This window comes from Hetaerina americana, unplaced genomic scaffold, assembly GCF_022747635.1.
Source record: "Hetaerina americana unplaced genomic scaffold, ioHetAmer1.1.p SCAF_1, whole genome shotgun sequence".
Taxonomy (NCBI): domain Eukaryota; kingdom Metazoa; phylum Arthropoda; class Insecta; order Odonata; family Calopterygidae; genus Hetaerina; species Hetaerina americana.
In genome coordinates this window covers 67,564,444-67,589,953 of record NW_027286069.1, presented here as the reverse complement: position 1 = coordinate 67,589,953, position 25,510 = coordinate 67,564,444, and the positions used below count along the sequence as shown (strand labels likewise).

The window sequence follows — 25,510 nt, the reverse complement described above, 5'->3', positions numbered from 1 at the left end:
GGAAGTAATTATAATCGTCATTGAGATGAGTCGGTGGACCTATGTTCCCATAGCAAAGCACATAGACAACCAACATAATCAGAACTGGTTATTTGATAATTTTGTCTAAGGATTCTATCAATTTTTTTACCCATTGATTCAATAGGATTTTACTGAATGCCTGAATCCTGATCCCTTCCTTTGTTTTGATGCTCCTGGAAACATTAAATAAACCTTACTTGGAGGAGAGTTGATTACAGGGAAAGAAAATGAAAAATATTTTATTAGTTTATCCCACTTCTATGTGGTAAAAGAAAACAAAAAATATCCGTAAGGTTTTACTGTATCACATTTAGATTTAAAATTTTCATTTTACTCTAAGTAGTGAAAACATATTCTGTACAAAATAATTATATCAATATCTAGGAATATTAAACTTGGTTGAGTACAGACCAAGAAAGCTTGAAATGTTGGGGAAACTGAGGATTTTTTTATTTTCTGGAATATTACAAACCACTAATCACAATGAAGGTGCCATTCATTAGTTATGCCCATTGCTGATAGTGATACACCTCTGCATAAGGTACTGTGATAATTAATGTGGCACCTAATCCTTGTATTTACTCCTGCCAGGTGTGGTTATTTTTTGCAGAGGCCATTGAAAATGTATGTGACTGCATAATTTATTGTTCCTAATTTGAAATCCTATTCCTCAAAACAAATGTGTTAAAGGTTTTCATCCTGTAACTCAAGTTCGGAGGTATATTTCTTCTTTGAAACATGCTTCTTCTAAGATTTTGTAATAAATTATCAATTTGGCCATAGGTTCAGTAAAAATAGCTGGAGAGAGGGCTAAAGGAAGAAATTAGCCAAGTTCAGATAGGATGTGGGCTAGAAAATAAAAGAGATCTGTAAAATTGGGAAGTCAGGTAAATTGAGAGTAAAAATTGCAAAAGCTTCTTTGTAAGATCTGAAAACAATGATCTTAGCCTTTATCTATATTTATTTATTTATACACACACACATATATGCACTAACGGAAGTATTGTGTTTTGAAGTACAGCTGAGCCATGTGTCCCATGCATCTAATTTATTGCTCAATTTAGTCCAGCTGTTTGGTAAATATTGACATTGTATAAAATTTTTGCCTTATCTATAATTGAAAGTGACAATTATAATAGGGTTGTGATTTACAAAGATTTTGAATGTTAATATATACTGGAAATCAGGACAAAAATTTGTATCTAATGTTAGTAATTTGCTCTTCGTTCTTATGCAAAATGCCATCTGTAAACTGAAGCAATGAAATAATTTTATTTTATAAAATTAATTTGTAATATTGTGTGATTTTTATGCTGTTCAGTGGTGGCATTCATTTAGGGTGAAATTGAGGAGCTAATGAAGCTCACAGTGCTACTTAGAAGGAACCATTGGTATATTTCCACAAGGATGGGATTTGAGTCATGATTGTCTCTCCCATTTTTTTGCAATGTACCTGAAAGGTGCTTCCAAGGGGCATTATTTCCCATATTTCATGCTTTGCAACCAAACAATGTCTTTATTTGATCAGCAGTTTGAAAACTGGAAATGGTTTATCATATGTATATGGCTGGTGTACAACACCAAATGCCAGCCTCAGCCTTTACTACTAACCTTCTCTTTCTCTCTCCCCCTTTTCTCTTTCTTTCTCTCTCTCTCCACACCCCTAATGTGCGCCCTAGTGGACTTGCCTGAAATTAAAGGCAATCATCGAAAATTCCGCACCCTCGTCACGAGCTACATAGGTAGGGGAAATATCTCGCTCTATTGCCCTCGACTTCCTTGCATATGTTTGTGTCACATCTTGCATTTATGTTCCCACATTTTTCCCGTCCACCTGCTATGTAGCAAGGTGGGATGTAACACAATCTTCTTTATGTGTCTGTTTTCAACATTTTTTGCCTGCCTTCTTTCAACTTCCTTTTATTATTTTTTTTACACTTTACGTTTATGTAGAGCTGTGTGAAACAGCTAATAGTACATGTTAAACATATGGTCTAAATTGTTTAAGCATTTAAAAGGCTTGAGGCCATTGTTTTGCTAATCATTGTGCTCACAGAATATCTGTCTGCTTTTGTTTCATTGCACTCATAAAGCTCATTGCATTTTCATTCATGTGTGTGGTAATGAATTAAATCATTGCATATGTACCTGGTTATTGATTTTGACAATCTTTATGTGGAGACTTGCTTTGAATAATTGAGACCAGTTTTGTGCGAATCATCAATTACTCTTGTAATTTAATAAGATAATGTACTGAAAGACATTTGTGAATTAAAGTTTTGTTGTTTTCAGCTTTAAAGGATATGTTAGGTACAGTATGTTGTTGATTGGAATGACTCTTAACGTCCTTGTATTAAAGATTAGGATTGAATGCCTTATATTAGCACTGAAATGTTTTAAATCCTTTTTCACCCAAGGGAAATCATAATGGGTTAGGTCACTTCATTGGAGATATGCATTTCTTTAAGTGTAACGACCTGCACTTATCCTAATGGTAGAAGTAATGATCACACAAATGTTTACTTTCCTTCACACCTTGTCACCCTCACCTCACTATTACGCATGTTGTAAAAATGGGAATCTGGGAATTTAATATATTGTGTATAGTATATTCATATATTTTAGATATGAATACATAGTTAATGGTTCATTGCTTTTTAAAATTTGACCTTAATTTAATACTTTAATCCCTGTAATATAAAATGTACTGAGCATGATATTATCATCAAATAATTGTATTGAAACCCTTGATGCATGTATTTAATGTTATTGATTAGAATTATGCAGATATCTACAAGTGTTTCCTTGAGCTTTTTACTGCATAACAGTAAAAGGGCACTAAATGTGGTGAATAAAATTTAGTCCATCCATTTAAGGTGGGAAGAATAATGCAGTGGAGAATTTCATGGTGTTGTTGCTCTTAATACTAACAACATCATTTACGTAGGAAGATATTGTGTCTATTGTTTTAACTCACTCTTGTTACATCTGTACCTTATAAGTGACCTTATTTTGTGGGTATACTTATTGTTGAATTTACTCTTTAAACTTGATTGTGATCATTGGTATGTGTGCTCATCTTTATTAATTCCTCTACACTTGTTTCCGGTGTTTTATAAGTGGACATATTTTGGAAACATCCAGTCATCAGATTCTCTTTCTTCATGGAAAATCCATTATTAGAGTGATTGAAATTTTCATTATTCAATTTACGTCACTCTGAGGCTTATCCTCAATTTTTCACAAAATGTATATTGGATATTTTATTCAAGCTACCTTACGAGTATTTGGGTATGCATTGAAGTTTCTGATATTTTCAAATAAATAATATCATGATCATTTTGTATAATATTAGGTTAACTTATGAATTCATTTATAGTGAATCTGTTCAGGTTAGAATTAGTGCAATTTGGACATTAAATGGCATACTTTTGATGACAAACTGTTTAGGCTTAAGTTAGGGTGATACTTGATACTACTGCGTTAATCTATAATAAACTCATAAGTATCCTACTTAATTCATGAACATGTAGATTTGAAATATACAATCCAACATTTCTTTCTACCAGATTTATATTCTCCTAGTCATTAGTCTTTGTGTATGTACCTATTTCAGTTCACTCATTTGCATCACCCTGTAGTTTGCAGAATTGTTATTGGTTGGAGATAACACTTGTACAAACGAAGAGGTATCTTTAGGAATGTTATCTCATCTTGAACTGGGGCTTTGCAGGGAATTTGAGGCTTCTCAGTTGACATTTGTCAACTTTGAAAATTAATCTTTCTCAAATTGCATCACTTGTAGCAATACATCATTTGTTCTTCAACATTTTCTTCTATTAGAGACTTGACAGTCATTTGAAATGACATTATGAAATCCAAGGAACTCATACAGGCAGTGAAAATATGAATTATATATACCTACCCTCCAGAGTAGCCTTTTGCTCTGTCTTGAACCTTTCTCTATATGCCCTCTCCATGGTATAAGCCTCTTGTTGTCACTTACCTGATTTCTTATTATTGTTTCCTGTTGTTGCTGGTGATTGCTTTTTTAGTACTCTGTATTTTATTGTTGATTACTTCTATGCTTGACTCATGATTCAAACAACAGAGCAATATTTACAGTGACTGCGGTGACTTTTAAAGTGATACTTGAAGTTTGCTTTTCAGCAATTCTGTCATGCTTAATCTTTTGTGGCTGTTATAAATATTGCTGTGAATAATTATAATTGTTTATATAATTTCTCTTGTTCACTTAATGTATAAAATATTTACTTGAGAATATTTTTGGAATAAAGTTGTTCATTGAAATAAACCAAACTTAGATCGATCCTTTTCTATGTTGCTCTTATGGAGCATTCTTTTAGGAACTTTCTCACATGAACTTTTTAACACATTTTCTCTTTACACATCTTATTCTTAAACTTGATTAAAACTTTGCAGTAGTAAATTGGTGATTTGGAAAACTTTATTATTTTATCTTCCTGGCTTTTGCTATTATTTTTTGGAAGTCTCTCTCTTAGCAAAATTTTCTAAAATTGCCTATGTTGCATATTGCCATTAGGAATTATTTTTTGAGAAAAGATCGAGAATTATTTTTGTACAGTGTAACTGAAGCTGCTTATTGATTCTTCTTTGTAAGAATTGGTACACATTCAGAATGCACATTTGCCTTAGCTCAAGGATTCTTCTTGGTGTGAACATGCCTAATGTGAACCATATGTTTTCAATTAATTTCCTCACACCTTTCACATGATAAGGTAGCTTAGGGAATGAGGAAATGAAACTTTGGGCGTAAAAGCCATGAGCTTGCTGTGAAGCTTTGCTTTTTGAGTAATGATGCCTTGAATTTTCCTTTGAATAGTCTTTGCTTTATCCTTGTGATGACTACTACTTATTTCACATGTAATTTTCTTTAAGATAGCAAATATAATTTTGCTCTGTGCTCACCTCTACTTGCTTGCATCAGCTCATCCAGTTTTTCTTTTTGTACACTTATTTCAAAGCATTCTGTGCTTAAGTAGCTTTGTCATCTGCTCCCCTATTGATTGTATTATTGATTGCTGTTGCTTCTCCTGGTCCTGAGTCTCCTTAACCAGTGCTTGTTCCAAGGCTATTCATAGCCCCCTTTGCAGTTTGGACCTTTTCCCTCTGCCCTACCTTTCTTTCTCTCTCTGCTCACCCATTTCTCTCTTCACCCCCATGCTGTCCACCTGTTGCCGTCTCACCGCCTTCTCCTACTCCCTCCTCCAGCGCTGAAACACTCTCCCTCGAAGCGCAGGAGCATTTCTAAGGGGGCAGGGCAAGGTCGCCTTGGCTCACTGCCATGCGGTGGCCAGCAGGATGCCGAGACTGTGGCACCTTCTGCCGGGGAAGAAGGGGGAGGTAAGTCTCTCTCTATCTCTCTCTGCCGCCCACCAAGGAGGATTCTGTCACCACAGCAAATTCACGATGCTGCTCTGTTTTCTCATCTGTTCTGGTAGAGAAGCTGAACATTTAAAGGAATCGTCTGCCTCGATTTTCATTTAATGATGACTCCTTAGCTAACAGTTAAGTGCAAACAGTTCATAGAATTTTCCATCACCATAAAAATATTTTAGCTTTGTATGGCAAGAAGCAACAGAGAAGGAAATTCAATTTTCTACCATCGGCTACTTGATGAAATATTTGAGCAATCATACCTTAACTTGTGTCATTTTTATTCATTCATCACTTTTCTGGATAAAAAATAGATAGGATATCCTATTTTTTGGTGGTGGGCAACATTATGAATTACTCTCAGGGAAACGAGAGTAATTTCTTTGGTCTCCTTTTGTTTGAAATTGTGATGATTAAATGAGTTGCTTCATTTTATGGGCGTTTTTAAAAATCTTCTTCAGTCATCATTATTTGTTATTTGTGGGGAAAATTGCAATGTGAAGTCTGAACTGATTGGTCATGTTATGTATAAGGAGGTATAAATTACATGAGAAATATTCTGATACTCTGTAGTAGGAATTCGTCTGCTAACTTGAAAACACGCAGGGTGAGCCTGAATGTTCGATTTTCTTAAAACTTTTACCCGCTTTACTATTGTTCTATGTACTATTTCAATGTCTTCTGGCCAATTAAGATAGATTTTTAAATTAGTTAAGGCTCTTCATAGGAGCAGGAACAAAATTAAATTGATTTCAATGTAATAATTGACATTTATTGTGAAGGCATATGTTTACACATGACTTATGTGCTAGCAAAATTGTTTTTAGTCACTCAAATGTTTGGTACTACTGAGATTTTTTCACCTCTCGCCCACCAACAGTATCCTTTTACATATTAATACTTAGCAGATGTGCTCCATTTATAAATTTTAAATAGTTTAATTTTTAATATGGTTTCAACTTACGAAGGACTTTTCAATGGGGTTGAAAAGTTTTATTCATTATCTTGGTTTTAAGACAAATGTTTTAATTGTAATTATCAAAGAACTTGGTTACTCAACTTCATTTCTTGCTTTTTGTTTCAAGTTGTGTTGTGGGTAGTAGCACTTTCTGAGTTATTTCTGGCTACTGCTTTGGCCTTCAAAATGCTTGTGTTAAGTTTTTTAGGTGGTACTTTAAGACTTGAAGTTTTAATTTAATTTATTTTCTACTAAGCCCCTCTACATCCTACATGTCTAATATGTTTGCATTCCTGTTGTCTGGAATGGTTATGCCTTGTGCATGGTATCATTAGTAGCTTTCATGTTAAGTGGTTTTGGTGTGTGTTTGGTAATTGGTGCACTTAGTAGTTTTGAAGCTCACATATGTCAATTGATTTATGTGAAAAATCATTTTAAATAAAATTACAAATTACTAAAAGTATGAATGATTTTTTAAGTATTTGTCATTCCAATAGTCGCATTTCTGTTTTTGCATTTAAACAGTAAATATTTTGTATAAGATTATAGATTTTAAGTATTTTGCAATTATCTATATCCTGCCATTGCAGACAAATTTCTGCTTCTTTCTAACAGAGAAAATGTAATTTGTGGTGCCTTTGATGAGTAGTGACATTGCTTTTCTTGGATAGTTGTTAATAAAAATGCCATTTATTTTAGAATTTCAGCTGTATTTTCATGTAAAGCAACTTATTTTCAGAAAATTGAAAAACCAGATCCATATTGGGTGTTGAAAGTTTATACAAAATATTTGGTTTGGTTGAAGCATTGCAATTCACTATGACGTTGCCATGGACTAGTATGATAACTGTATTCCTGTGTGTTTTGCCCTTTGATTGAAACAAACTTCTGATTTTAAACTATTTTATCTAAGCATATTTCATTAAGTGTCTTTTTCCTCATGCTTCACTGCACTGGGGCTGCTATCTAGTGGAATAAGTTGTGCCTTTTATTTCAAACGTAAATTAAAATATTGTGAACAATATATCACTCATTATGGTATTCTAATAGATGTGATTTTTGATAGGCTTGCTTCGTGTTCAGTGACTCTATAATTCTGGTGGGAATAAATGAGAATGTAAATTTCTAAACCTATTTTGAGTCTTGTCTAATTCACATGAATATTCTCTTTCATTTTTACCTCTTGATGCTGCCACCGTACCCTTACTCTTTGATGAATTATGGATGAAGGTCTTATGCAGTCACCACATCATGCTGGTAGCAAGCCAGGTGGGTCCTATATTGATGGTATTATTTTTTTTCCAATACCCAAGTTTAAATGTCTTGATGTACCTCTTTACTGAAGCAAGTGGTTACATCAAATTTCTCTGGACTGTCATTCCTTGGATATGCCTATCTCACTGCTGTAACAACACAGTGACCTTGGATTTTAATATTGTTCCATTAGTATAATTGGAAGTATTTTTATCTATTTTACTCTTGGAATAAAGGTTAAATTGTCAATAAAAGTATGAAAATTTGTTCATGACCATCAATTAAACATCAATGGAGTCTATTAGAATAAAGCATATCTTTTGTGCCTATAAATCCAGAAACCAAATAAACCGACATGATGCCTGTTATTATTAGTAATGTGTTTTATGCATTATGAAATATTTGTCCCTGTGGCTTAAAAAGCAGACTACCTAGAATGCAGACTGCTTAAGATTATTGTATGGAAATACCATATTATCCTTAATATTTTTTCTGGCAAACTTTGGGAAACCTCATTCTTTTGAGACTTAAAACATTGATTTCTTGTCATAGTGCCTACTGATGATCTGCTGAGCTGATAAGTGTTTTCCTTTGTAATTCAACATTCCCCCCTTAAAATTGAAGCAGTTGGTTCTCCGGCACATAAGAGCATTGATTATCCAGTTATCCCGTGGGCTGATTCATGGGCCACAGCAAAAGACATCTCATCCCCTCCTGTCTACTCCAGTTCATTTTCCTCTCTCCTCAATGTTTACTGATGGCATTAATCCCTTAGGAAAGTTTTTCATGCTGCACACAATTAATGTTATCACATAACTTGTAAGCATGCAACTGTGTAATGATGAGTGTTATTATGGATGTGATTGTATGGATTTTTTACCTAGTCTTTGAGCAATCTTATTTTTGTTTCCTATGAAAAGTGTTAAGCGTTATTGCCTAATTTTGTTGTAAAATTATTTAAATAACCTGAACTGAATTCCCATAGTGTAGTCATGATTAAGGGCATGGGTAGAAACCATCAACTTTAAATTTTTGGGAGGAAGGGAGGTTGGTGACCTTCATTTTTTTATAGGTGGTGAGAGGGTTGTGATAGTGATTAGTAGCTGGGGATACTGTGACCTTTGAAAGGCCATCTTAACTGGACTTGTTCATGAAAGCCAGAGGACCATATAAGCACAGGCCATCTTCTTCCCCGATTCTTATTATCTGCTTTTGATGCTGGTAGATAGCATCAGAAGACTAATTGTTTGCTGAACCTATAGCTGTGTGAATTTAAGGTAGGACAAAATCCAAATTAGTGGGTTTTTTTCTGATTAATATATCTATAAATTTTATTCAAAAATAAAAAATTATGTACCCTATTTATTTTATAATGCTACTTCCTGACTTTTGTTTGTAGTTAAAAAAACTGGATTTGCAAGAATTTTGTAACCGATTATGTTACTTGGATATTGATCTTCACTGAGCAGCAATGAAGTGTGTGAACTACAAGTAATCAGCTAACTGCAATTTTAAATATCATGAATTTTTTTTAAGGATTGAATGTTTGATCTAGAAAATGATGAATAAGGAAAAAACCTAATGCTTACCTAAAAGATTCATGCAAAATATATGTAATGTGTCGCTAAAGATATGGCTTCGATATCCCAGGACTTATATGAATCAATTATCCATAAGTGCCTTCCCCTCAATTACCATGGCTAATTGGTGGTCTTGTGTATAGTTTTGCTCATGACTGATAAGTTGGTTAATATTTCAGTGCTTTAGTTTTTAGTTGGTTGATCTGAATTACACAGTTTTTTATTTTTCTCTACAGGAACCTTGTCATTATGCTCTTTATTTTAATCTTTGCTTACAGATGTATGTACACAATTGTTGGAGTGAATGTATTATAAAATTTCAATGTATTTTTACTCAGTGATTCGCTTGTAATCATTTAAGTTTTTTAATCATTATTCATCCAATAATGTTACAAAAATTAAATTATTGGAATAGTAATATTGTATTATATAAGTTAGTAAATAAGTCTTTTTACTATGGTATTTTTTTAAATATACCATATTAATCAGTAGAGCATTGGAAATCTGAGATGTGGCATTTTATGATAATGGTTGTATTTCTATTATTACTTCTGCCAAATCTCCTTCTTTTAGGACTCATCTAAGAAGTTTTCATTGTATTGTCCATACTTTTCCCATGACTTTTTAGTTTGATGGAAACTCAATGCAGTAGTTCTTTGTTAAGGCCACATTCTTTCAAAACTTGCACCCTTCTTTTCAGAATTCCCGAAGTTCACTTGGGCAATCATTGCCTTTTTTGGTTGCTCTAGTTCATTTCAAGGTCGAATGGAGAAACCGTGGAAAACCGTTTATTACATTACTAAAGAAAATGTGATGGGACATTTTCTGTGTACCCACTGGCAGTACATCCATTTGAAGCTTATTGCATTGATAAATGCCCACCTTTCATGGAACATTGTGACCATTGAAAAGTGCTACAACACTTGCAATTGAATGGGTAAAGATTTTATAATTCTGAGGACTTATGATAGGACTGTAAGATGATTACATAAAAGATTTTATTTTAAAAAGGATTTGGTTGAAATTTCATCTAGTATACATATATACTTCTGTTGCCCTTGCATAACCAGAAAATGATTTAATCAATTGAGGAAAGGCATATATAAGTTCTTTAACTTATTCCCATTAGGGTTATATGTTACTAAATATATTAATTAAATCCCATATTTCTGCAGGGCAAGGGAATTGAGGGTTAAGAAGGTGAATTTCACCCAAATACAGTAAACTCCCAATTATCTGTGAGCGGATCATCTGTTTTGGAGATTATCTGTGCCTCTCTCTGTACCCAGGACCTCACAATTTTAATGAAATTACAATCTGTAAGATACTGAAATGCTTTTTGAAACTTGGTTATGTACGCTTTAAAAAAAATTCACAAGTTTGAAATACCTTGAATTTCTTGAAAAATGTTGATGTCACAAAATGAAAAAGTTGTCAATTGTATCAAATGTTTTAATTTAAACATTTATGTACTAACCATACTTTCCCATTATCATTTCCCTTGCACTCATTAACCCTGAGCAGTCCATATTCTCCTTGAAGGCAAGTTAATACAGTTTTACTTATTATGCAACAAACATCTCATTTTTGATTACTCCATTCTAGATCTACACTGCATTATTAAATCGGTATATCATATGATGAACATGAATCAGCTTACCAACAATCCTTGTCAATATTCATCCTTTGCCAGTCATTTGTTTTCTCTTGGCAATTAGATTGGGGTTAGCATTTTAAGAAAAATACATTCTGCTTTTCTATTTATGATAATTCAATGTTCTGTGAAACTATAATCCCACCCTTGTTTAAAATGGTGAAGAATTGTACTTCCCGTTGCTTAAAAACATAAATGAATCCTAAGGAATGAAAAAGGAGGGTCTCTCTGTATATCCATTCTAATTATAACCCTAATTTCCTCGCAATTCAGTTATTTGTTTTGTTTAATTAGCTACACTTCTGCGTGCATCCATAAGCATGGATAATTGAGAGTTTACTGTGTACACATGTAGTGAAATAACAAAATGCAGCTTGACCTTTATCCTACATTCTAGGCAACCCATTGAAGCTCGTGAGTTTTGTGGGCATAATCATGTAGGATATAATGCTGATGATACAAATTTTTTCTATTACTTGACTTGGTGGTTAATTAGTTTTGAAAACTTCCATTTAATCAGATAACTGCATAATGCCTTACATATTTTCACCAGTAAAGATACCATTTTTGATTCATTGTGGTTAGCTATGCTTTCTTTACTTTTCATTTTGAATTTTCTAACAGGATGCTATTACCCTCCATTCCATTATAGATATAATTTATAGCTATTTCAGATGAGACTATAATTATAGTTCTGGTCCCATTAGAATTTGTGCTAGAGTAAATCTCCCAATTAATAATGAAAAGCTCATCAAACTCTTGTATCATTCTGTTTTCAAACAGTTAATCCACGAGAAAACATTAATTCCATGCATCATGGTGACTTCCTATTAAAATCTATATTGATAATTGTTAACATTTTTGTATTCTTGAGTTTAAGCCATGATAAAATACAAAAAGGTTACAAAATATGGTAAATATTCATGCAGATGCTAAAATAGTAAAAATATTCATGACTCTAAAACTTCAAGTGAGATAGTATCTCTACCTTAGGTGGGGTTTTTATACAGGGGAGCCATCTAATTTTGAAAACAATTTTTATTAATTAATATGTACTCATGAATATCTATGCTATGGAGAAAACCATTAAAAAAGCCATAAACACAGTAATCAACCCCAAGGTCAGTTTGGTGGGTGATGGTAGACCTCACCCAGTACTAAGCTCGACGGTGTGTAAAATTCACACATCTAGACAGGGGGCCAGTTTCTTTCCCTGTGCTGTGTTGAAATATTTGTGTATGGAAATTAAGCAGTGTCAGTTGGATTACAGGAACCAGAAGAAGGTTCCTCAACCATTTGGCCTAAAGTGAATCATAATTTGGCCCTAAGCCTGCTTATTATACCTTTATGGCACTTAATTCACTTTGTGGCAAAGCTAGAATTTATGCATACATTTCCTAAGTTCCATATTATCATGCCTATGTATTCAGGGTTTTATTCACATAGTTTTATGTGATTCACAATATTCCAGTCCACATTTTCTTCTCTACCTTTTTCCTTTAGATAATTTACAAATAGCCTAAGGATAATTTGATTACTCTATTCTTATTCTATTTGCAAGACCTTCTACCTTCAGTTGGGATAATAGCTGTTACTTGATCAAAGCATATAAATGACCTTTTTTTTATAGGTTTTCAAACTTGACTTCGTATGATATTTTATTGCACTAGTAATTATTTTAGTGCATTCACTGCATCTTCTGCTTGTTTCATCTATGTTAAATAAGTTGGTCAGGTAGAAATCAAAACCATGAACTGGTGGACATTAAATTTGTGCTTTTATGTGTATATGTATGTATATATATCTACTAAATACATGCATACATATATATATATATATATCTCTATCTACTATATATATATATATATATATATATATATATATATATATATATATATATATATATATATATATATATATATATATATATAAAAAATACCTATTTTACTAAATGTGGACTCATTTTTAATGGGGCCTGTTTTATACACTGGCCCTGATATACTGGCCCTGGTATACACGGTGTCAATTTTTGATAAATTATGTTTGTGATTTCTTCAGCTATTTTAATTTAATAGTGCCTTTGAACTATGTTTAATACAAAATTGTATGATCAGAAATTAACATTTTGCATTGCCTAAGTTTTTATTCAGGAGATGGGGACTTGTCATCTACAATGTTCTTTGTTGTTTTACAAGTGTGAGTGGTTTATTTTTTGAGATACTTCTAAGTATAACACATTTCAGACAGTCTTGTAATTTTGTAAAAGAAATTACCTTTTAGCATAAAACAATGTTCTTACTGGAAGCTCTTGCTGTTTATACGCATTATAAGGACTACTTTTTGTTCTTTATTTCAAACAGGTATTTTAATTTCAGTTGCTTGTTTGAGTTGTATACGTAAGTGGCATATATGTTGAATGCACATTTCTACTTCAATGTTGTCCTAAGGCTTTTTTCTATACTACTTTCCTACCAGCTTAAACAATTTTTAGATATTGACATAAATTGATAAATGTTAACCCTTTCAGTGAGTTGAGCAACCATAGATGTATGCTGAAGTTAATCACCTCTTGTCCTAAGAAGTGACTTCATTTAAATCATACTTCTGTAAAAAACTCCTTGCTTTCAGTGGGAAATTTAGATGGAGTTGATACATATCTGTGAAACTCAGTCTTCACCCCTGTTGCTTCCAACACGTTTTCTTGCTCTGATAATGCAGTATTGATGTCCAATAATTAATTGAGGTTTTATTTTGCAACATGATGAATTAGCCTCCTGCATACAGGAAGTCAATGAACATGTTTATTATTTTTTAGGGGTTAAAGGTACAGTGTAAATTTTTTAAAATCACTATTTCTGATAGATATTTTTGTCTGAAATGTGCTGCTGCAAAATTTTGCATGAGCTAATCTTTCTCTCCATTCTAAATTTAAGTATTTTTTGGGGCAACAGAAGTGTTAGGATCCTCTTTCAATGATGAGCTAAAATTATTTTCATTACTTCATTCAGCCATCATTTACAAACTTCTAAGCTTTTTTCTCTCTCTCTTTCTTTCTTCTTCTGCCCACCATCTGTTTTTCATCCATCACCTTTGGTGCTCGTGTTCATTGCAAATGGGTGCAGCAAGTCCAACAGCCGCACAGCAGACAGTTGGTCTTTCGACTCCTAAACTGGCTAGCGTGGTTGCTGCAGTCAGTAGTGGTGGCCCAAGTGGTCTGCCTCAGGTTACCTCTCCTCCCACCTCTACATCATCTCCTGCCCAACCTGTTGTCTCCTCCACAGCCACATCCTCTTCCCCCCCAACCACCACTGTCCACTACCCTGCCGTACTCAAGGGTCGACCTTTGGGGGTAGGCATAATTGGATCCCCTGCTGGTCCAGGAACATCTTCAGGGAAATCCCGAGTACCCCCTCCAGTTCCCCCACGTTCCCCCAAGAGACCACACCATGGCCAGCAGCCAGGATCAGCCCGCCAGGGCTCTCGTAGCTCTCACCGGCCTCGAGCAGAGGAGGATCGAGGTGGGGCCCTGACTGGGCCAGGAGCCCTCATAAACTCTACTGCACGTACTTCCAATTTTTTATCACCCTTGAACCATTGCTCGACTCCTAATTACCCTTTCCATGTTGAACCTTGTGATCTCCCAAGTCGTACAACGGAGACTGTTAGTGGCCATCCACATTGCCCTCCCCGAAGAAGTCATCCTACCTCATTCAACTCAAAATCCTCTGCATCTCAGGAGTCACCATCAGGTACTGCAATGGGAAAGCCAATTCATTCACCATTTCAACAAATACAATGTTTGCAATCACCTATTGTGCCACCACGACGAAGCCATCGAACTTCAAGAAAGGACCATGTTGGCAGTGAAAATGCATCTGTATGTAGGGATTCAAGTAATAATATGGAGGCAGGCAAGAAAGAAGCCCAAATAAACAATAGTGAATCTAATTCACAAAAGCATTTTCTGAAGGATGAATCAAATATTGAAAACTTTGATTTCCTTAATTCTTTTGAAGATGATGATATTTTGGAGTGCTCCCAATCAAAGATTTTGCTCATATCTTCTAAGCGATGCGGTACTGATGTTCTGGTAAATGGTGCAAGAGTTGATGAAAAAACCAAAGGTCCTCTGACAAATATTTCCAGTTCATCAGAGGAATCACTTGAATCAGAGGATTCACTAGATATTTCTGCCATTTCTTCTCCTGGACAAAATGTAGAATCCAATGAAAATGTGGAAAATCCTTTGTCATTCTTAGAACAGTCCTGCTTCAAAACTGGGGAAAATGGGAAAATTGCTAGAGGCGTAACTGGTGATGGAAATGAACCATGCATATTGAATTCTGAAAGCAATAGTAAATTCACCAAAGATCCATTGCAAGATGAGATATTCACAGAAAGGAATTTAGATGAGGTCAATTTACAAAATGTTAGAGCTTTTGACAATTTAGTGAAGTGTGTTGATGTGTACCCATGCTCATCAGATTCTGGAGAATTGAATGAAGGGCAAGAAGACTTAACTTCAGCTATTCAGTGCCATTCACTGTTAAAATCAAATGTAGAAAAGTTTTCTGAGCCAAAAGCTGTTGATGATCAACATCAATTAGTCTTTGAACGAAGTAATTCCGACAGTAAATCTAGTAGTATAGCTATGAATGGTGATGAGCATTTTAGAGGTAACAGTGAACTTAGTTCATTTGGAAATATTGCTGATAGGTCAATGGAAAATGCGGAAGGGATTGATGAGCATGCTGTGAATGGATCTGAGGTTAAGGAGACATATGAAATTGTTAAAAATAAAATTGTATTTGGGAGTATAGAATCATTAACTAATCTACAAGAGCTGGATTATAATTTAGATGGAACTAAGGACATAATAAAAACAGGCACTTTCATGGCAGAGAACAAGCTAAATATTGTTAGTTATGATATTGTTAATCCATCAACTACAAATCATCAGCATACAGAATCACAACCGTTGTATAAAGTATCAGATACAAGTGTATCTGCCAAGGATAAGATAAAAGTCACAGATATATACAAGAGAGAAGATATAAAATTTGGTGATGATGCAGGAATGCAGAAGTCACCTTTGACTTGCTTGAGTGCTAACCAAGCTGATTTAAAGGTCTCAGATGAAGGTGCACAATTTGAACAAGAACACAGCATAGTTTACAGGGAATCACATGGTAATGTTCTATCTCCTCAAAATGTTGTTTTCACTGTGAGGAACAATGTCTGTGGAATTAGAGAAGGGACTGATATGGTTTCACCATTCAACAAAGATGTTCAATATAACGAAAAGGGTGAACATATTCAATCAGTGACTGTTGAAGAGCAAATGAATATGACAAGTGGAGACAATAAGTTATTTTTGAATAAAGAACATTCAGCTAAGGGAATATCCTTGATCAATCCTATATTGCTTCATGCAAATTCTGTGCCGAAGCCTTTTATTCGGTCATCAGTGCATGGCAATGAAAAAAGTTGTCAGTTTCGGCCAGTGCTACCACCATCAACGTCCTCTTCTTTGGGATCCTCACTGAATGTTTCATCCAAGATTAGTGGCTATTTTGATGTAGAGGACGTGATTTAAATAATTGTCAAAACACACTCACTTCAACCTCAATTGCAGAAGGCGTAGTTTTTCTTCCAGTGGTTTTCAATTTTCCCTTTTTTCTTCCACCGGCTTGAATAGAATTGTTAGTTCGTTGTCCTTCATTAATCTTTGAAATTTGTTTTTTTTTTGTTTTCAGCACTTTATGCTTGTTACCAAGTTGAGCCAGAGTTTTGTAACAGCATGATATTTGTTTTTATTTTTTAGCTTGATGGAAAACCCTGTTGAGTGAATGGTAGACTCATAACCTACCATTAATTTAAATATTTTATCTTAAACTTAATCATTGCTCTGCTATGAAGTTCGATGCATGGAATAGTTTTTACAAATTATAGCTTCTCAAATTTTAATCATTTTGATTTCATTTTTTGTTTCTTTCATTTTGTTTTTGTTTGAGTTCAATTATTTCTTTTTCCGTCATAGTTTTACGTTTACTGTTTAGGTTGGAAAATTTTTCCTTATTTTTTGTATTGATTTTTGTGTTTTTAATTTCAGTTCTTCTTTAAATTAATACTTAACTGCATGATAGCCATTTTTGTACAACTTTACAGCATAACTGTTGCACTGCTGTTCAAATATTTTAATATTACTCTCTCCTTAAGGAGAGGAAGAGCATTATATCCAATGTTCTATTTGCTCCCCCTTTCATTTTAAGTTGAAATTCAATAATTATTCAGTGAGATTTTTTGTTGACTTAAAAATAACTCAATTACACAGATTTATTGTAATTAATGCATTTTTCTGATTATCCTGCAGGTAAAACTGCTTACTTTTGGAATGCTAGTTTCCTTAAATTATTTGTGTAGGTATTCATCAGATGTGAATACATGTCAGCATTGGTATTTATTAAATACTACAAAATCATCTTCATGGCCATAGTTTTACTTTCATACAGTTGTACAAACCTTTTTGCGATTAGCATGAACACTTTATCTTGCCTTATTACATGGCACTTACTTATTCATTGGGGTCACTAAATATTCCATTTAGAGGGAGTAGGGTGTTTCTGCAGTCTTTATGGCTCGGCCATATCCATTGCTTTTGCTTGCTGGTAGGGTGCCCATCACAGCCTTGTCATGACCTCACCTCATTCCTTTTCTCCCTTGCTTTCCTGCGCTGCAACTCCTCTCCACCTGGAATCCCAACCAGGACCAACAGGCTCCAGTGTGGTCACCAATGCTGCTCCTGCCACTGTTGGTACTACTGCAGTTGCTACCACCCTCGGTCCATCCTCCTCCTCCTCCACTCCTCCGCCTCCCTTTGAGGATGCCATCCGTGGAGACTTTCTAGATGCGTCTTCCCCCAAGCACCGAATTGTGACCACTACAATGTCTGGCGCACCAGTGTCAGGTTCACCCTACATGACTTCAACAATGTCTAGTGGAGGAACATCTCGCATGACTACAGTCTACCGAGAAGAGAGGTCTGAATCTGTTAGGTATGTAATTTGTGTATTATACTCATTCTAGGGAAATACTTTTGAACCTTTTCTGCCTTGTAAATTTGATCTATTTTCCAAAACAATATCCAATGTCTAAATCACATAAGCATACACTCCGTCAGGGTATGTTATTACAGAAAAATTTCCTGAAATTTGGATTTATAATGGAAATTTCCATAGCAGTAATTGGGGCAGTTGTACCTGCTGTACAGATTCTATGACAATTTCAATTCTAAATCTAATTAGAGCATAATGATTGCATTTTAAGTACAGTCCTGGGAAATTTATGGCGAATGCAATAGGATAAGCATGACCACCATTACTGCCAAGTCCTAAAAGAGCTAATCATGATTAAAGTTTGTTTTGGTAGTAATAGTTTTTATGGGAGGCGAATGACAGCTAAGGTCATTTGCGCCATTAGGGATGGATTGGAAATGAAGGGTGGAGAGGAACCCGGCTTTGGCATTAGCCTACTCTATTCAAAAGGTGCCAAGGGGTCTGCAGTTAAACGTCCCATTCAACAGATGTCGTACTCACTCTAAGTGCTCTCCACAAAGCACCTCAAGTAGAAATTGGGATACCTCCGATAAATATTTGTTGCCTCCAGGATTTGAACCCTGGTGCTCTTGGTGGGAAGCCTGTGCGTCAGCTACTGCACCATCCCGATCCCCATTTGTTTTGGTATTGTAATTTTGTTTTGACGGAGTGGCACCAAGAGGCCATAGAGAAGTGCATTGGAAGATGGGGAAAAATTCCATTTCTATTGTTCTATAAATTACCTTTATTATTATAAAAATGTAGGCATATCTTTCTAATGGGAGAATAGTAGGTTAAATTTGTTTCTTGAGCATACCATATGGATTCACCAGTGTTAATTGATGTGAATTGTTTTGTTTCCTTTTAGCATTACTGATGTCCGAATGGAGTCTCATAGCTCCAGTGGGCCACACAGTATCCTTTCATCAAGCACAGGATCCACTAGTTGTGCTGTTACAGCTGCGTCACATTCACCCTTATCAACATTAGCAGGTGGAAGTGCAGCCCCATCAGCTCCAGAAACCAAGTGGTCTTCGCTTAGTGTAGAATCTAGTAGCTCTGGGTTTGGAGGTTCGACTGTAAGGACTGTGACGTGGACTCCTCCAGCATCCTCTGTTGAAGGTTCTACCCCTACTTGGACTGAAGGAACACCTTCCTTCACAGAATCTTCTAGCAGTGGAGACTTAGGTGAGTGAATTCAAGTTGCTTGAAAGATAATTTTTCAGTTAGTTTTAGCTTTTCTAGCAATATTTTTATGAATCAATGTAAACTTGGTCATTTTTTGCATTGGTGTGGGGACCAGTAGTTAACTGTGTGTGCTGGTGTATGAAGTGACAGGCTTTTGAATTATAGTCGTCCCCGGGTTATGGACAACATGACTGATGAGGGGGCTCCCCATAAGGATATGATATAGAAGTGGTTATCCATTGTCATTAAAGGGAATGCACTAGCAGATAACTGAAAATGATGGATAATAGAATATACACGTATGAAATTTCCTGTTTCTTTTGGTCATATATTCGATGCATATTAGATGAAAGCATCGCATGTAATTTTTAACTAATTATTTGATTAATATTTTATTATCAATTGGACAAGCAGCCACAGTGATTTAGGCTTTTAATACAGGCTATATATATATATATATATATTTATAAGTTCAGTGGGCATTTGTCTTACTGATGCTCTCTGGTATGATCTCTCTCCCTCCTCCTGAAGCAGATAGTCTCGTCTTACCAAGTCGCAGAATTCCCAGTCCTCAATCTAATATAAAATTAATTCTGATCTCTTGCAGATCTAACAATTCAGTCACTATCTTCTCTACTCGCAAGCATGGGACCCAGATAGCCTATGTCCATATTTTTTCTCTCTAAATTGCACTTGCATTAGAGTCAAGCAGTGCTTTCTAAATAATTTTTCGGCCAAATTAGGTACTGATATCTTACAGTTATTCTGGAATGTCCTGCTTGTTAATAAGATAAGAGAGTAGGAAATTTTTCCAGTCAATTAAATGTCATTAGCCACCTATATTGAGGTGGGAGGGGAGGGAATGGGAAAAGATGATGAAATGGGAGATGATTGAATGCCTTTTTCTGAGGCCAATGAATAATCAATCCATCGCAATATTTAATGTTAAATAATAGGTGCTCTTTTGTTATATTTAATTAAATTATTATTTCAAGAACTAGCTTCTCTCATGCACATGAAAATCCTGTATGGCATAAAGAGTTCATTGCTGCAGCATCTTTATGCAGTAGCTAGTCTCATTGTTCATATGATTACTTATGTGCAGAATCACATTCATCCTAAATTTTTTATTTGATTTTATCATATTTTTTTATTCATATGGCGTCCTTTTATTATTTTATGTTGGCCATTATATTACTGTTATTAAAGTGAAACTTTGAAATTTATATTTTTGAAGGGACTTATGTAAAATTATGTAAATTTAAGGTTTATGTAAAATTGAGGTTTTGGGGAAAATAGTTTTAAAATAATATTTTCATATTTCATAAATGAAATATCTTGCAGGCTTATGATTAAAAAAATGAACAGTGATGTTAGAAAAAAGTTTTAATTAATGATAAAGTTTTTTATAAAATCGGGTGCAAAAATGAAAATGAAACTGAACCCTAAACCTTGGTGCTTCTTGAGCTTGAGTATCATCAACTTCTGACCTTTGATGACCAAAAATTAGAGATCCATGTATCAAATTAAAACATTTGATTTAGTCTTGTTGCAAGCCTCTATTTAATGTGGAATATTAAATTTAAATCCACGTGTGGATAACAGCATTTATTTTTGTATGTCAAGATAGTACTCCACATCCACCACCTTCTGGTGGTTAAGTATCCAGCAAATATTTGTGGAGGAAGGAGGTTGTCGGCAATGTTGTTTCATCGTCATGGTGTTAATCAATGTAATAGATACCTGAAATTTACTTTTCTAAACCTGTAATTTATCCAAAATCTCACTGTCCAGGAGAGATGACCAGCCTATATTAATTGTAATTTTTTCTGGGGAATCACTCTACCTAGTACTTTGGCATCATATTCAAATTCTTTGCTAAAACTGTTCTCGTTGCCGCTCTCAATCATCTTTTGCAAGTGTATGTATGCGAAACGAAGTCAATAAGAGGTTTTTCAATAAAGGCTGATGGACATGAGTAACTTTTGTAAAATGTGAAATTTTTTACGTAGTGATGAGAAGTAGTGAGAAAACTGGAAATGAAATCATGTAAATATCAGGTTCCACATACATTGGAAAAATAGGAAATCGTATGGGATGTGATAAAAATGTTGTTAATTGCAGGAAAACTTAAGTCTCATAATGTAAAAATTGGGTTTCTCTGCATTTATTTATTATGGTAATCATAATGAAATGCTCTTATATAGCAACATATAACCTGATGGGCATATGGCCAAAAATAAAAACTATTATTATCAGCATATCAGCAGTGATAGTGGTGAAAAATATTTGGTGATGAACTAATGATATTGCCATTGTATCTGAATGTAATATAAATTACTAATTTATATTTGAGAAGTTGTGCCTCAAAGTTTTCGAGCAGGATGCTTCTTTATGTTCTTCGTTATAGCCCCATGAGATATTTTATTTGTAATACACCAAAATACTCTGAAATATTTTTTTCTCTTGAATCAATTTGATGCAGATCTTGACTTTTATATCTCTATTTTTTCACTGGTCCCCTTAAAAATGTAGATTTAGGGTTTCATAATACATAATTTTGTGTTCATAACATAACATACATCTCATTAGTAAAGAAATATGTTTAGGAAAATTAAGTATGGTGCATTTAATGACACCCATTTTACTTGAGCCATACTGACACGTGATGCTGACTGCTCGTATTTCCTTTTCTTAGTCATTTTGTGAATTACGTATTTTTGCTTGTCAGCCAAGGCAATAGTCTAAAGAACTACTTAAATAAATGTAACCATTATATTTAAATGTAGAGCATGAGCGTATGAGAAAACCATTTACTAAAATGAGCCACTCGTATTTATATTTATATATGTACTGGCTGACCCGGCGAACTTCGTACCATCTGACGATCAATGAACAGTATATTTACACCATTTATAAATCAAGAACGGCTGCTCTGATTTTAAACATATTTGACTTGTTATAATAGTAGAAGGAAAAAAAATTCAATAAAACTACAAAAATAAGTTTTTCAATGGATTGTTGGAAAGGCATTTTATTTATTCATTTTATATACCAAAAAATCATTGGCGAATTGAGCGGATTGTACATTTGGGTTTATTCTCTTGAGTCAAGCAACTTCTGATGTACAACATTTTTTGTTTTGTTATCAGGGGCAAGAACAAATAAAACCGATGGTTTATCAACATGTGAACATGCACATATAATTGACCATGAGAAAAACATGGGTTTTTTAGATTTAGACCACAAACACTCAATGATTGGCCTTGTGATTAGTTAGTATTCATCGCAAATGCGACATGAATTGGATAATGAATTCGTTAGTCATAGGGCATATCATGGTAATCCTCAGAATAAGAACTTCCTCATCTTTGAATTTTCCTTTGAGTATAGTCGTGTGAATCACATTGATCATTAGTTTTTTAATCACCCAACGTGCTCCATTGCATAGTTTTGGTTGATTTTTGTTTCAAAGCATCATGACCACTGAACCAACCTTCAGCTGTAAATTGTGACAGTTCTCGACATGCAGCACGAAATGTTGGGCACACTATACCATTAACAATTCATAGTAATTTGAACGATGTTGGCCCTCGAACATTCACCACTAACTACCAGAAATAGAGGTATTTATCATTCTGCGGATGAACCGTATTGATACGGTCAAGAGCATCAGTAAAACACACATCCGGCCAACCAGGAACCATGTCACCTTACTTAAGATGCTGAAATTTATTCGATGAAGCGATACAAAAGGGTAATGTACTACACGATATTTTAATTGTTATTCTGCTATTCTGGGGTGAGACGAATCCAGACAACCAAATGTAATTAAAATCTACGGTACGATATTTTCGATGGTATATTTTACGAAACGATATTTTACGGTATGATACTTTCACGATATTTAAATGGTTATTCTGCTATTCTGGAATGAGTCGTATTGAAAAAACCAAACATCATTAAAATGGGTTCAGCCGTTCTCGAGTTATAAATGGTGTAACTAACACAATTTACGACTTTCTTTTATATATATAGATTTACTACTCTGTCCAATAAATATGCTAACTGATGCCATAAAAACTTTATTTTTGAAAACTTAGTCTGCATTGATTTTGTCCCCCTCAAAGTGTTCTCCATTTGTTGCAATGCACTTATTCCATCTTCTTTTCTACTGTTTAAAGCACCCTTGGAAGTCCTCGGCAGTTAGGCTCTTTAGTTTTCTTTTAGTTCCTTGCTTTATTGTGTCCACAGCTTCCCAGTCCCATCATCACATTTTTGCATTTTGGGTATAGAAAAAAGTCACAGGGGGTGAAATCTGGCAAATAAGGAGGATTATCAAGGATGGTGAATGAAATTTTGCCTGAAACTGGCAAACAACCAATGCTAAATGTTCAGATACATTGTCATGGTGAAGGATCCATCTATCATGTTCAGTTAAAATAGTGTGCACTGTTGATTTTCCTAAATTCAGTTCAGCTGTCATTCAGGCGGTTTTTCGACGATTGGTAAGGACAAGTCACACGGTCAATTTTGTAATCAACACAGTTGGTTGAAGACTCCCCGTTCCCCACCCGCACCTGAGCAGTCTGAGACATGTACAGGTTGCAGATTAGCCTCCTTTCCCTCCAATCTATTCCTATTTACTGCAATATACTCATTAGTTTTTTTCAATTCACTCTAGCAAACGCTTTTTCGAAATCTACAAAACATGCAAATACTTCCTGATTGTATTCTTTATTCCTCTTGATTAGTGATCTCATTACTGCAATGGCATCACGCATGCCTCTCTCTTTCCTAAACTCAAACTGATCATTCTATAAGTAATCATTTGCTCTACTCTCTATCCTTTTGTTGTCTATTTGTTGTATAGTAAAGCTATGCATTTGCTTGCCGTTAAGGAGAATATGCTAACGAACGCAAGAAAAATGACAATGGTAAGGTATGGATAGTAAAAAATGTTTAACTTGAATATGACTACTTTTGATTTTGTAAAATTAAAAACTTTTAAGAAAGCCCAGGTATTTCACACTTATATTTTAAAAGAAATCATATCAAAGTTTCAAAGCATTTATTTATTTTTACCTCTGTAATTTTATTGAAATTTTAAGGTGCTGAAAGATACCATGGGGAATCTTCAAAATTGATAATCAGCACATGGATAATTGAGAGTTTACTGTATTATCAAAGTAACATTGGATCTCTTTGAAAGTGTATCTTGAAGCTGACACCATGGTATTCGTTTTGAAACTTTTTACTCAAAACCTTGTTTTTTTGACAAAGCCATTTCAGTCAAAATATGTTGATAAAAATGACTTCAACCCTCAATTTTTGCAATTGAGCCCATGTATGTACAATGAATTTGTGCACTTTATTCAAGCATAAATGGGAAAAATCTTGAAGGAATAGGATAAGAACGTTCCCATCAATTCTATTCAACTGTATTTCTATGCACATAGATATATTATTCAAATTATTAACCTTGGTTTTAAATATTCTCCAGAAATATTAATGGTGCCTATGTATAAATCACTGGCAGCTCTAGTATTTATAATTCATTTGAAGTACTTAAATATGGCATGATCTTGATCAACTGGGAGAAGAGAATTTAATGTAAATTTGTTAGGTATGTTTTTAAAAATATTCTTTTGGGAGAATGCAGGCTTTTTTGTTTTTTTTGCTTCTAATTTTTGTTTGTTTTTTACATGTCACCATAATAATTTAACCTATATAATAGTTATTTAACTTTTATTTAATTCATGCATAATTTTTTTGGTAAACATGAGTGCATTAATTGATGATAAAATTACTCTAAGTGCCAAAACCCAGTTCGTGTGAATAAAAATAGTATAGTGGAAATCATAAGTTTTAAATACATCTTTTTTCTTCAATGATGTAAAAATAATTCAATTTATTAACAGTTAGGATTTATCACTGTTGGAGTTCTTACAAGGTGGATATAAGGTTTTTTAAATTACATCCCATCCACTGTTCAACCCAAAGGTTGGTTTTTGTAGATGAGAGTAGAAGCTCTTCCCAAACTTAGCCTGGAATGTGAAATTCAAACATTCTGAACAGGGTGCTAGCTCCTTTCCATTTTCCACCAGTTGGTTTCCTGAAAAGTTCTAGTAATTGAAAAATGATGGCCCCTTGAAAATGTAGTTATTCACAAACCTCTGTTGTGCTCATTTCATGGGATGTGCCATGGTGGCAAACCTATAGTAGCTTTGTTTATTTGGATTTTGTCGGTGATTTTCCATGTTTTATTCTCTTTCCTGTTTTATGGGATTCCTCCAATTTCTCATTTCCAAATTTCCTTCTCCTTTCTTATTATTGCTCTCTT

General features: G+C 34.3%; 1 protein-coding gene across 14 annotated transcripts in view; it reads left to right on the top strand.

The window, feature by feature from the left end:
• The window catches only part of LOC139692712 (phosphatidylinositol 4-phosphate 5-kinase type-1 alpha-like), a 109,272-nt gene that overhangs the window by 62,090 nt on the left and 21,672 nt on the right, over positions 1–25,510 (top strand). For 7 of the 14 annotated variants that reach the window (XR_011701779.1, XR_011701778.1, XM_071590964.1 and 4 more), the window contains exons 12-18: positions 1,701–1,763; positions 2,314–2,331; positions 5,275–5,406; positions 7,628–7,666; positions 14,008–14,403; positions 17,652–17,940; positions 18,848–19,167. Coding sequence is in view for 12 of the 14 variants with exons in the window: in XM_071590964.1 (XP_071447065.1) it covers positions 1,701–1,763; positions 2,314–2,331; positions 5,275–5,406; positions 7,628–7,666; positions 14,008–14,403; positions 17,652–17,940; positions 18,848–19,167 (1,257 nt within the window). In the remaining 2 variants the exon portion in view is untranslated. The remainder of the gene's footprint in view (positions 1–1,700; positions 1,764–2,313; positions 2,332–5,274; positions 5,407–7,627; positions 7,667–14,007; positions 14,404–17,651; positions 17,941–18,847; positions 19,168–25,510) is intronic. The other 7 variants (XM_071590974.1, XM_071590997.1, XM_071591036.1 and 4 more) reach the window with 7 other exon arrangements.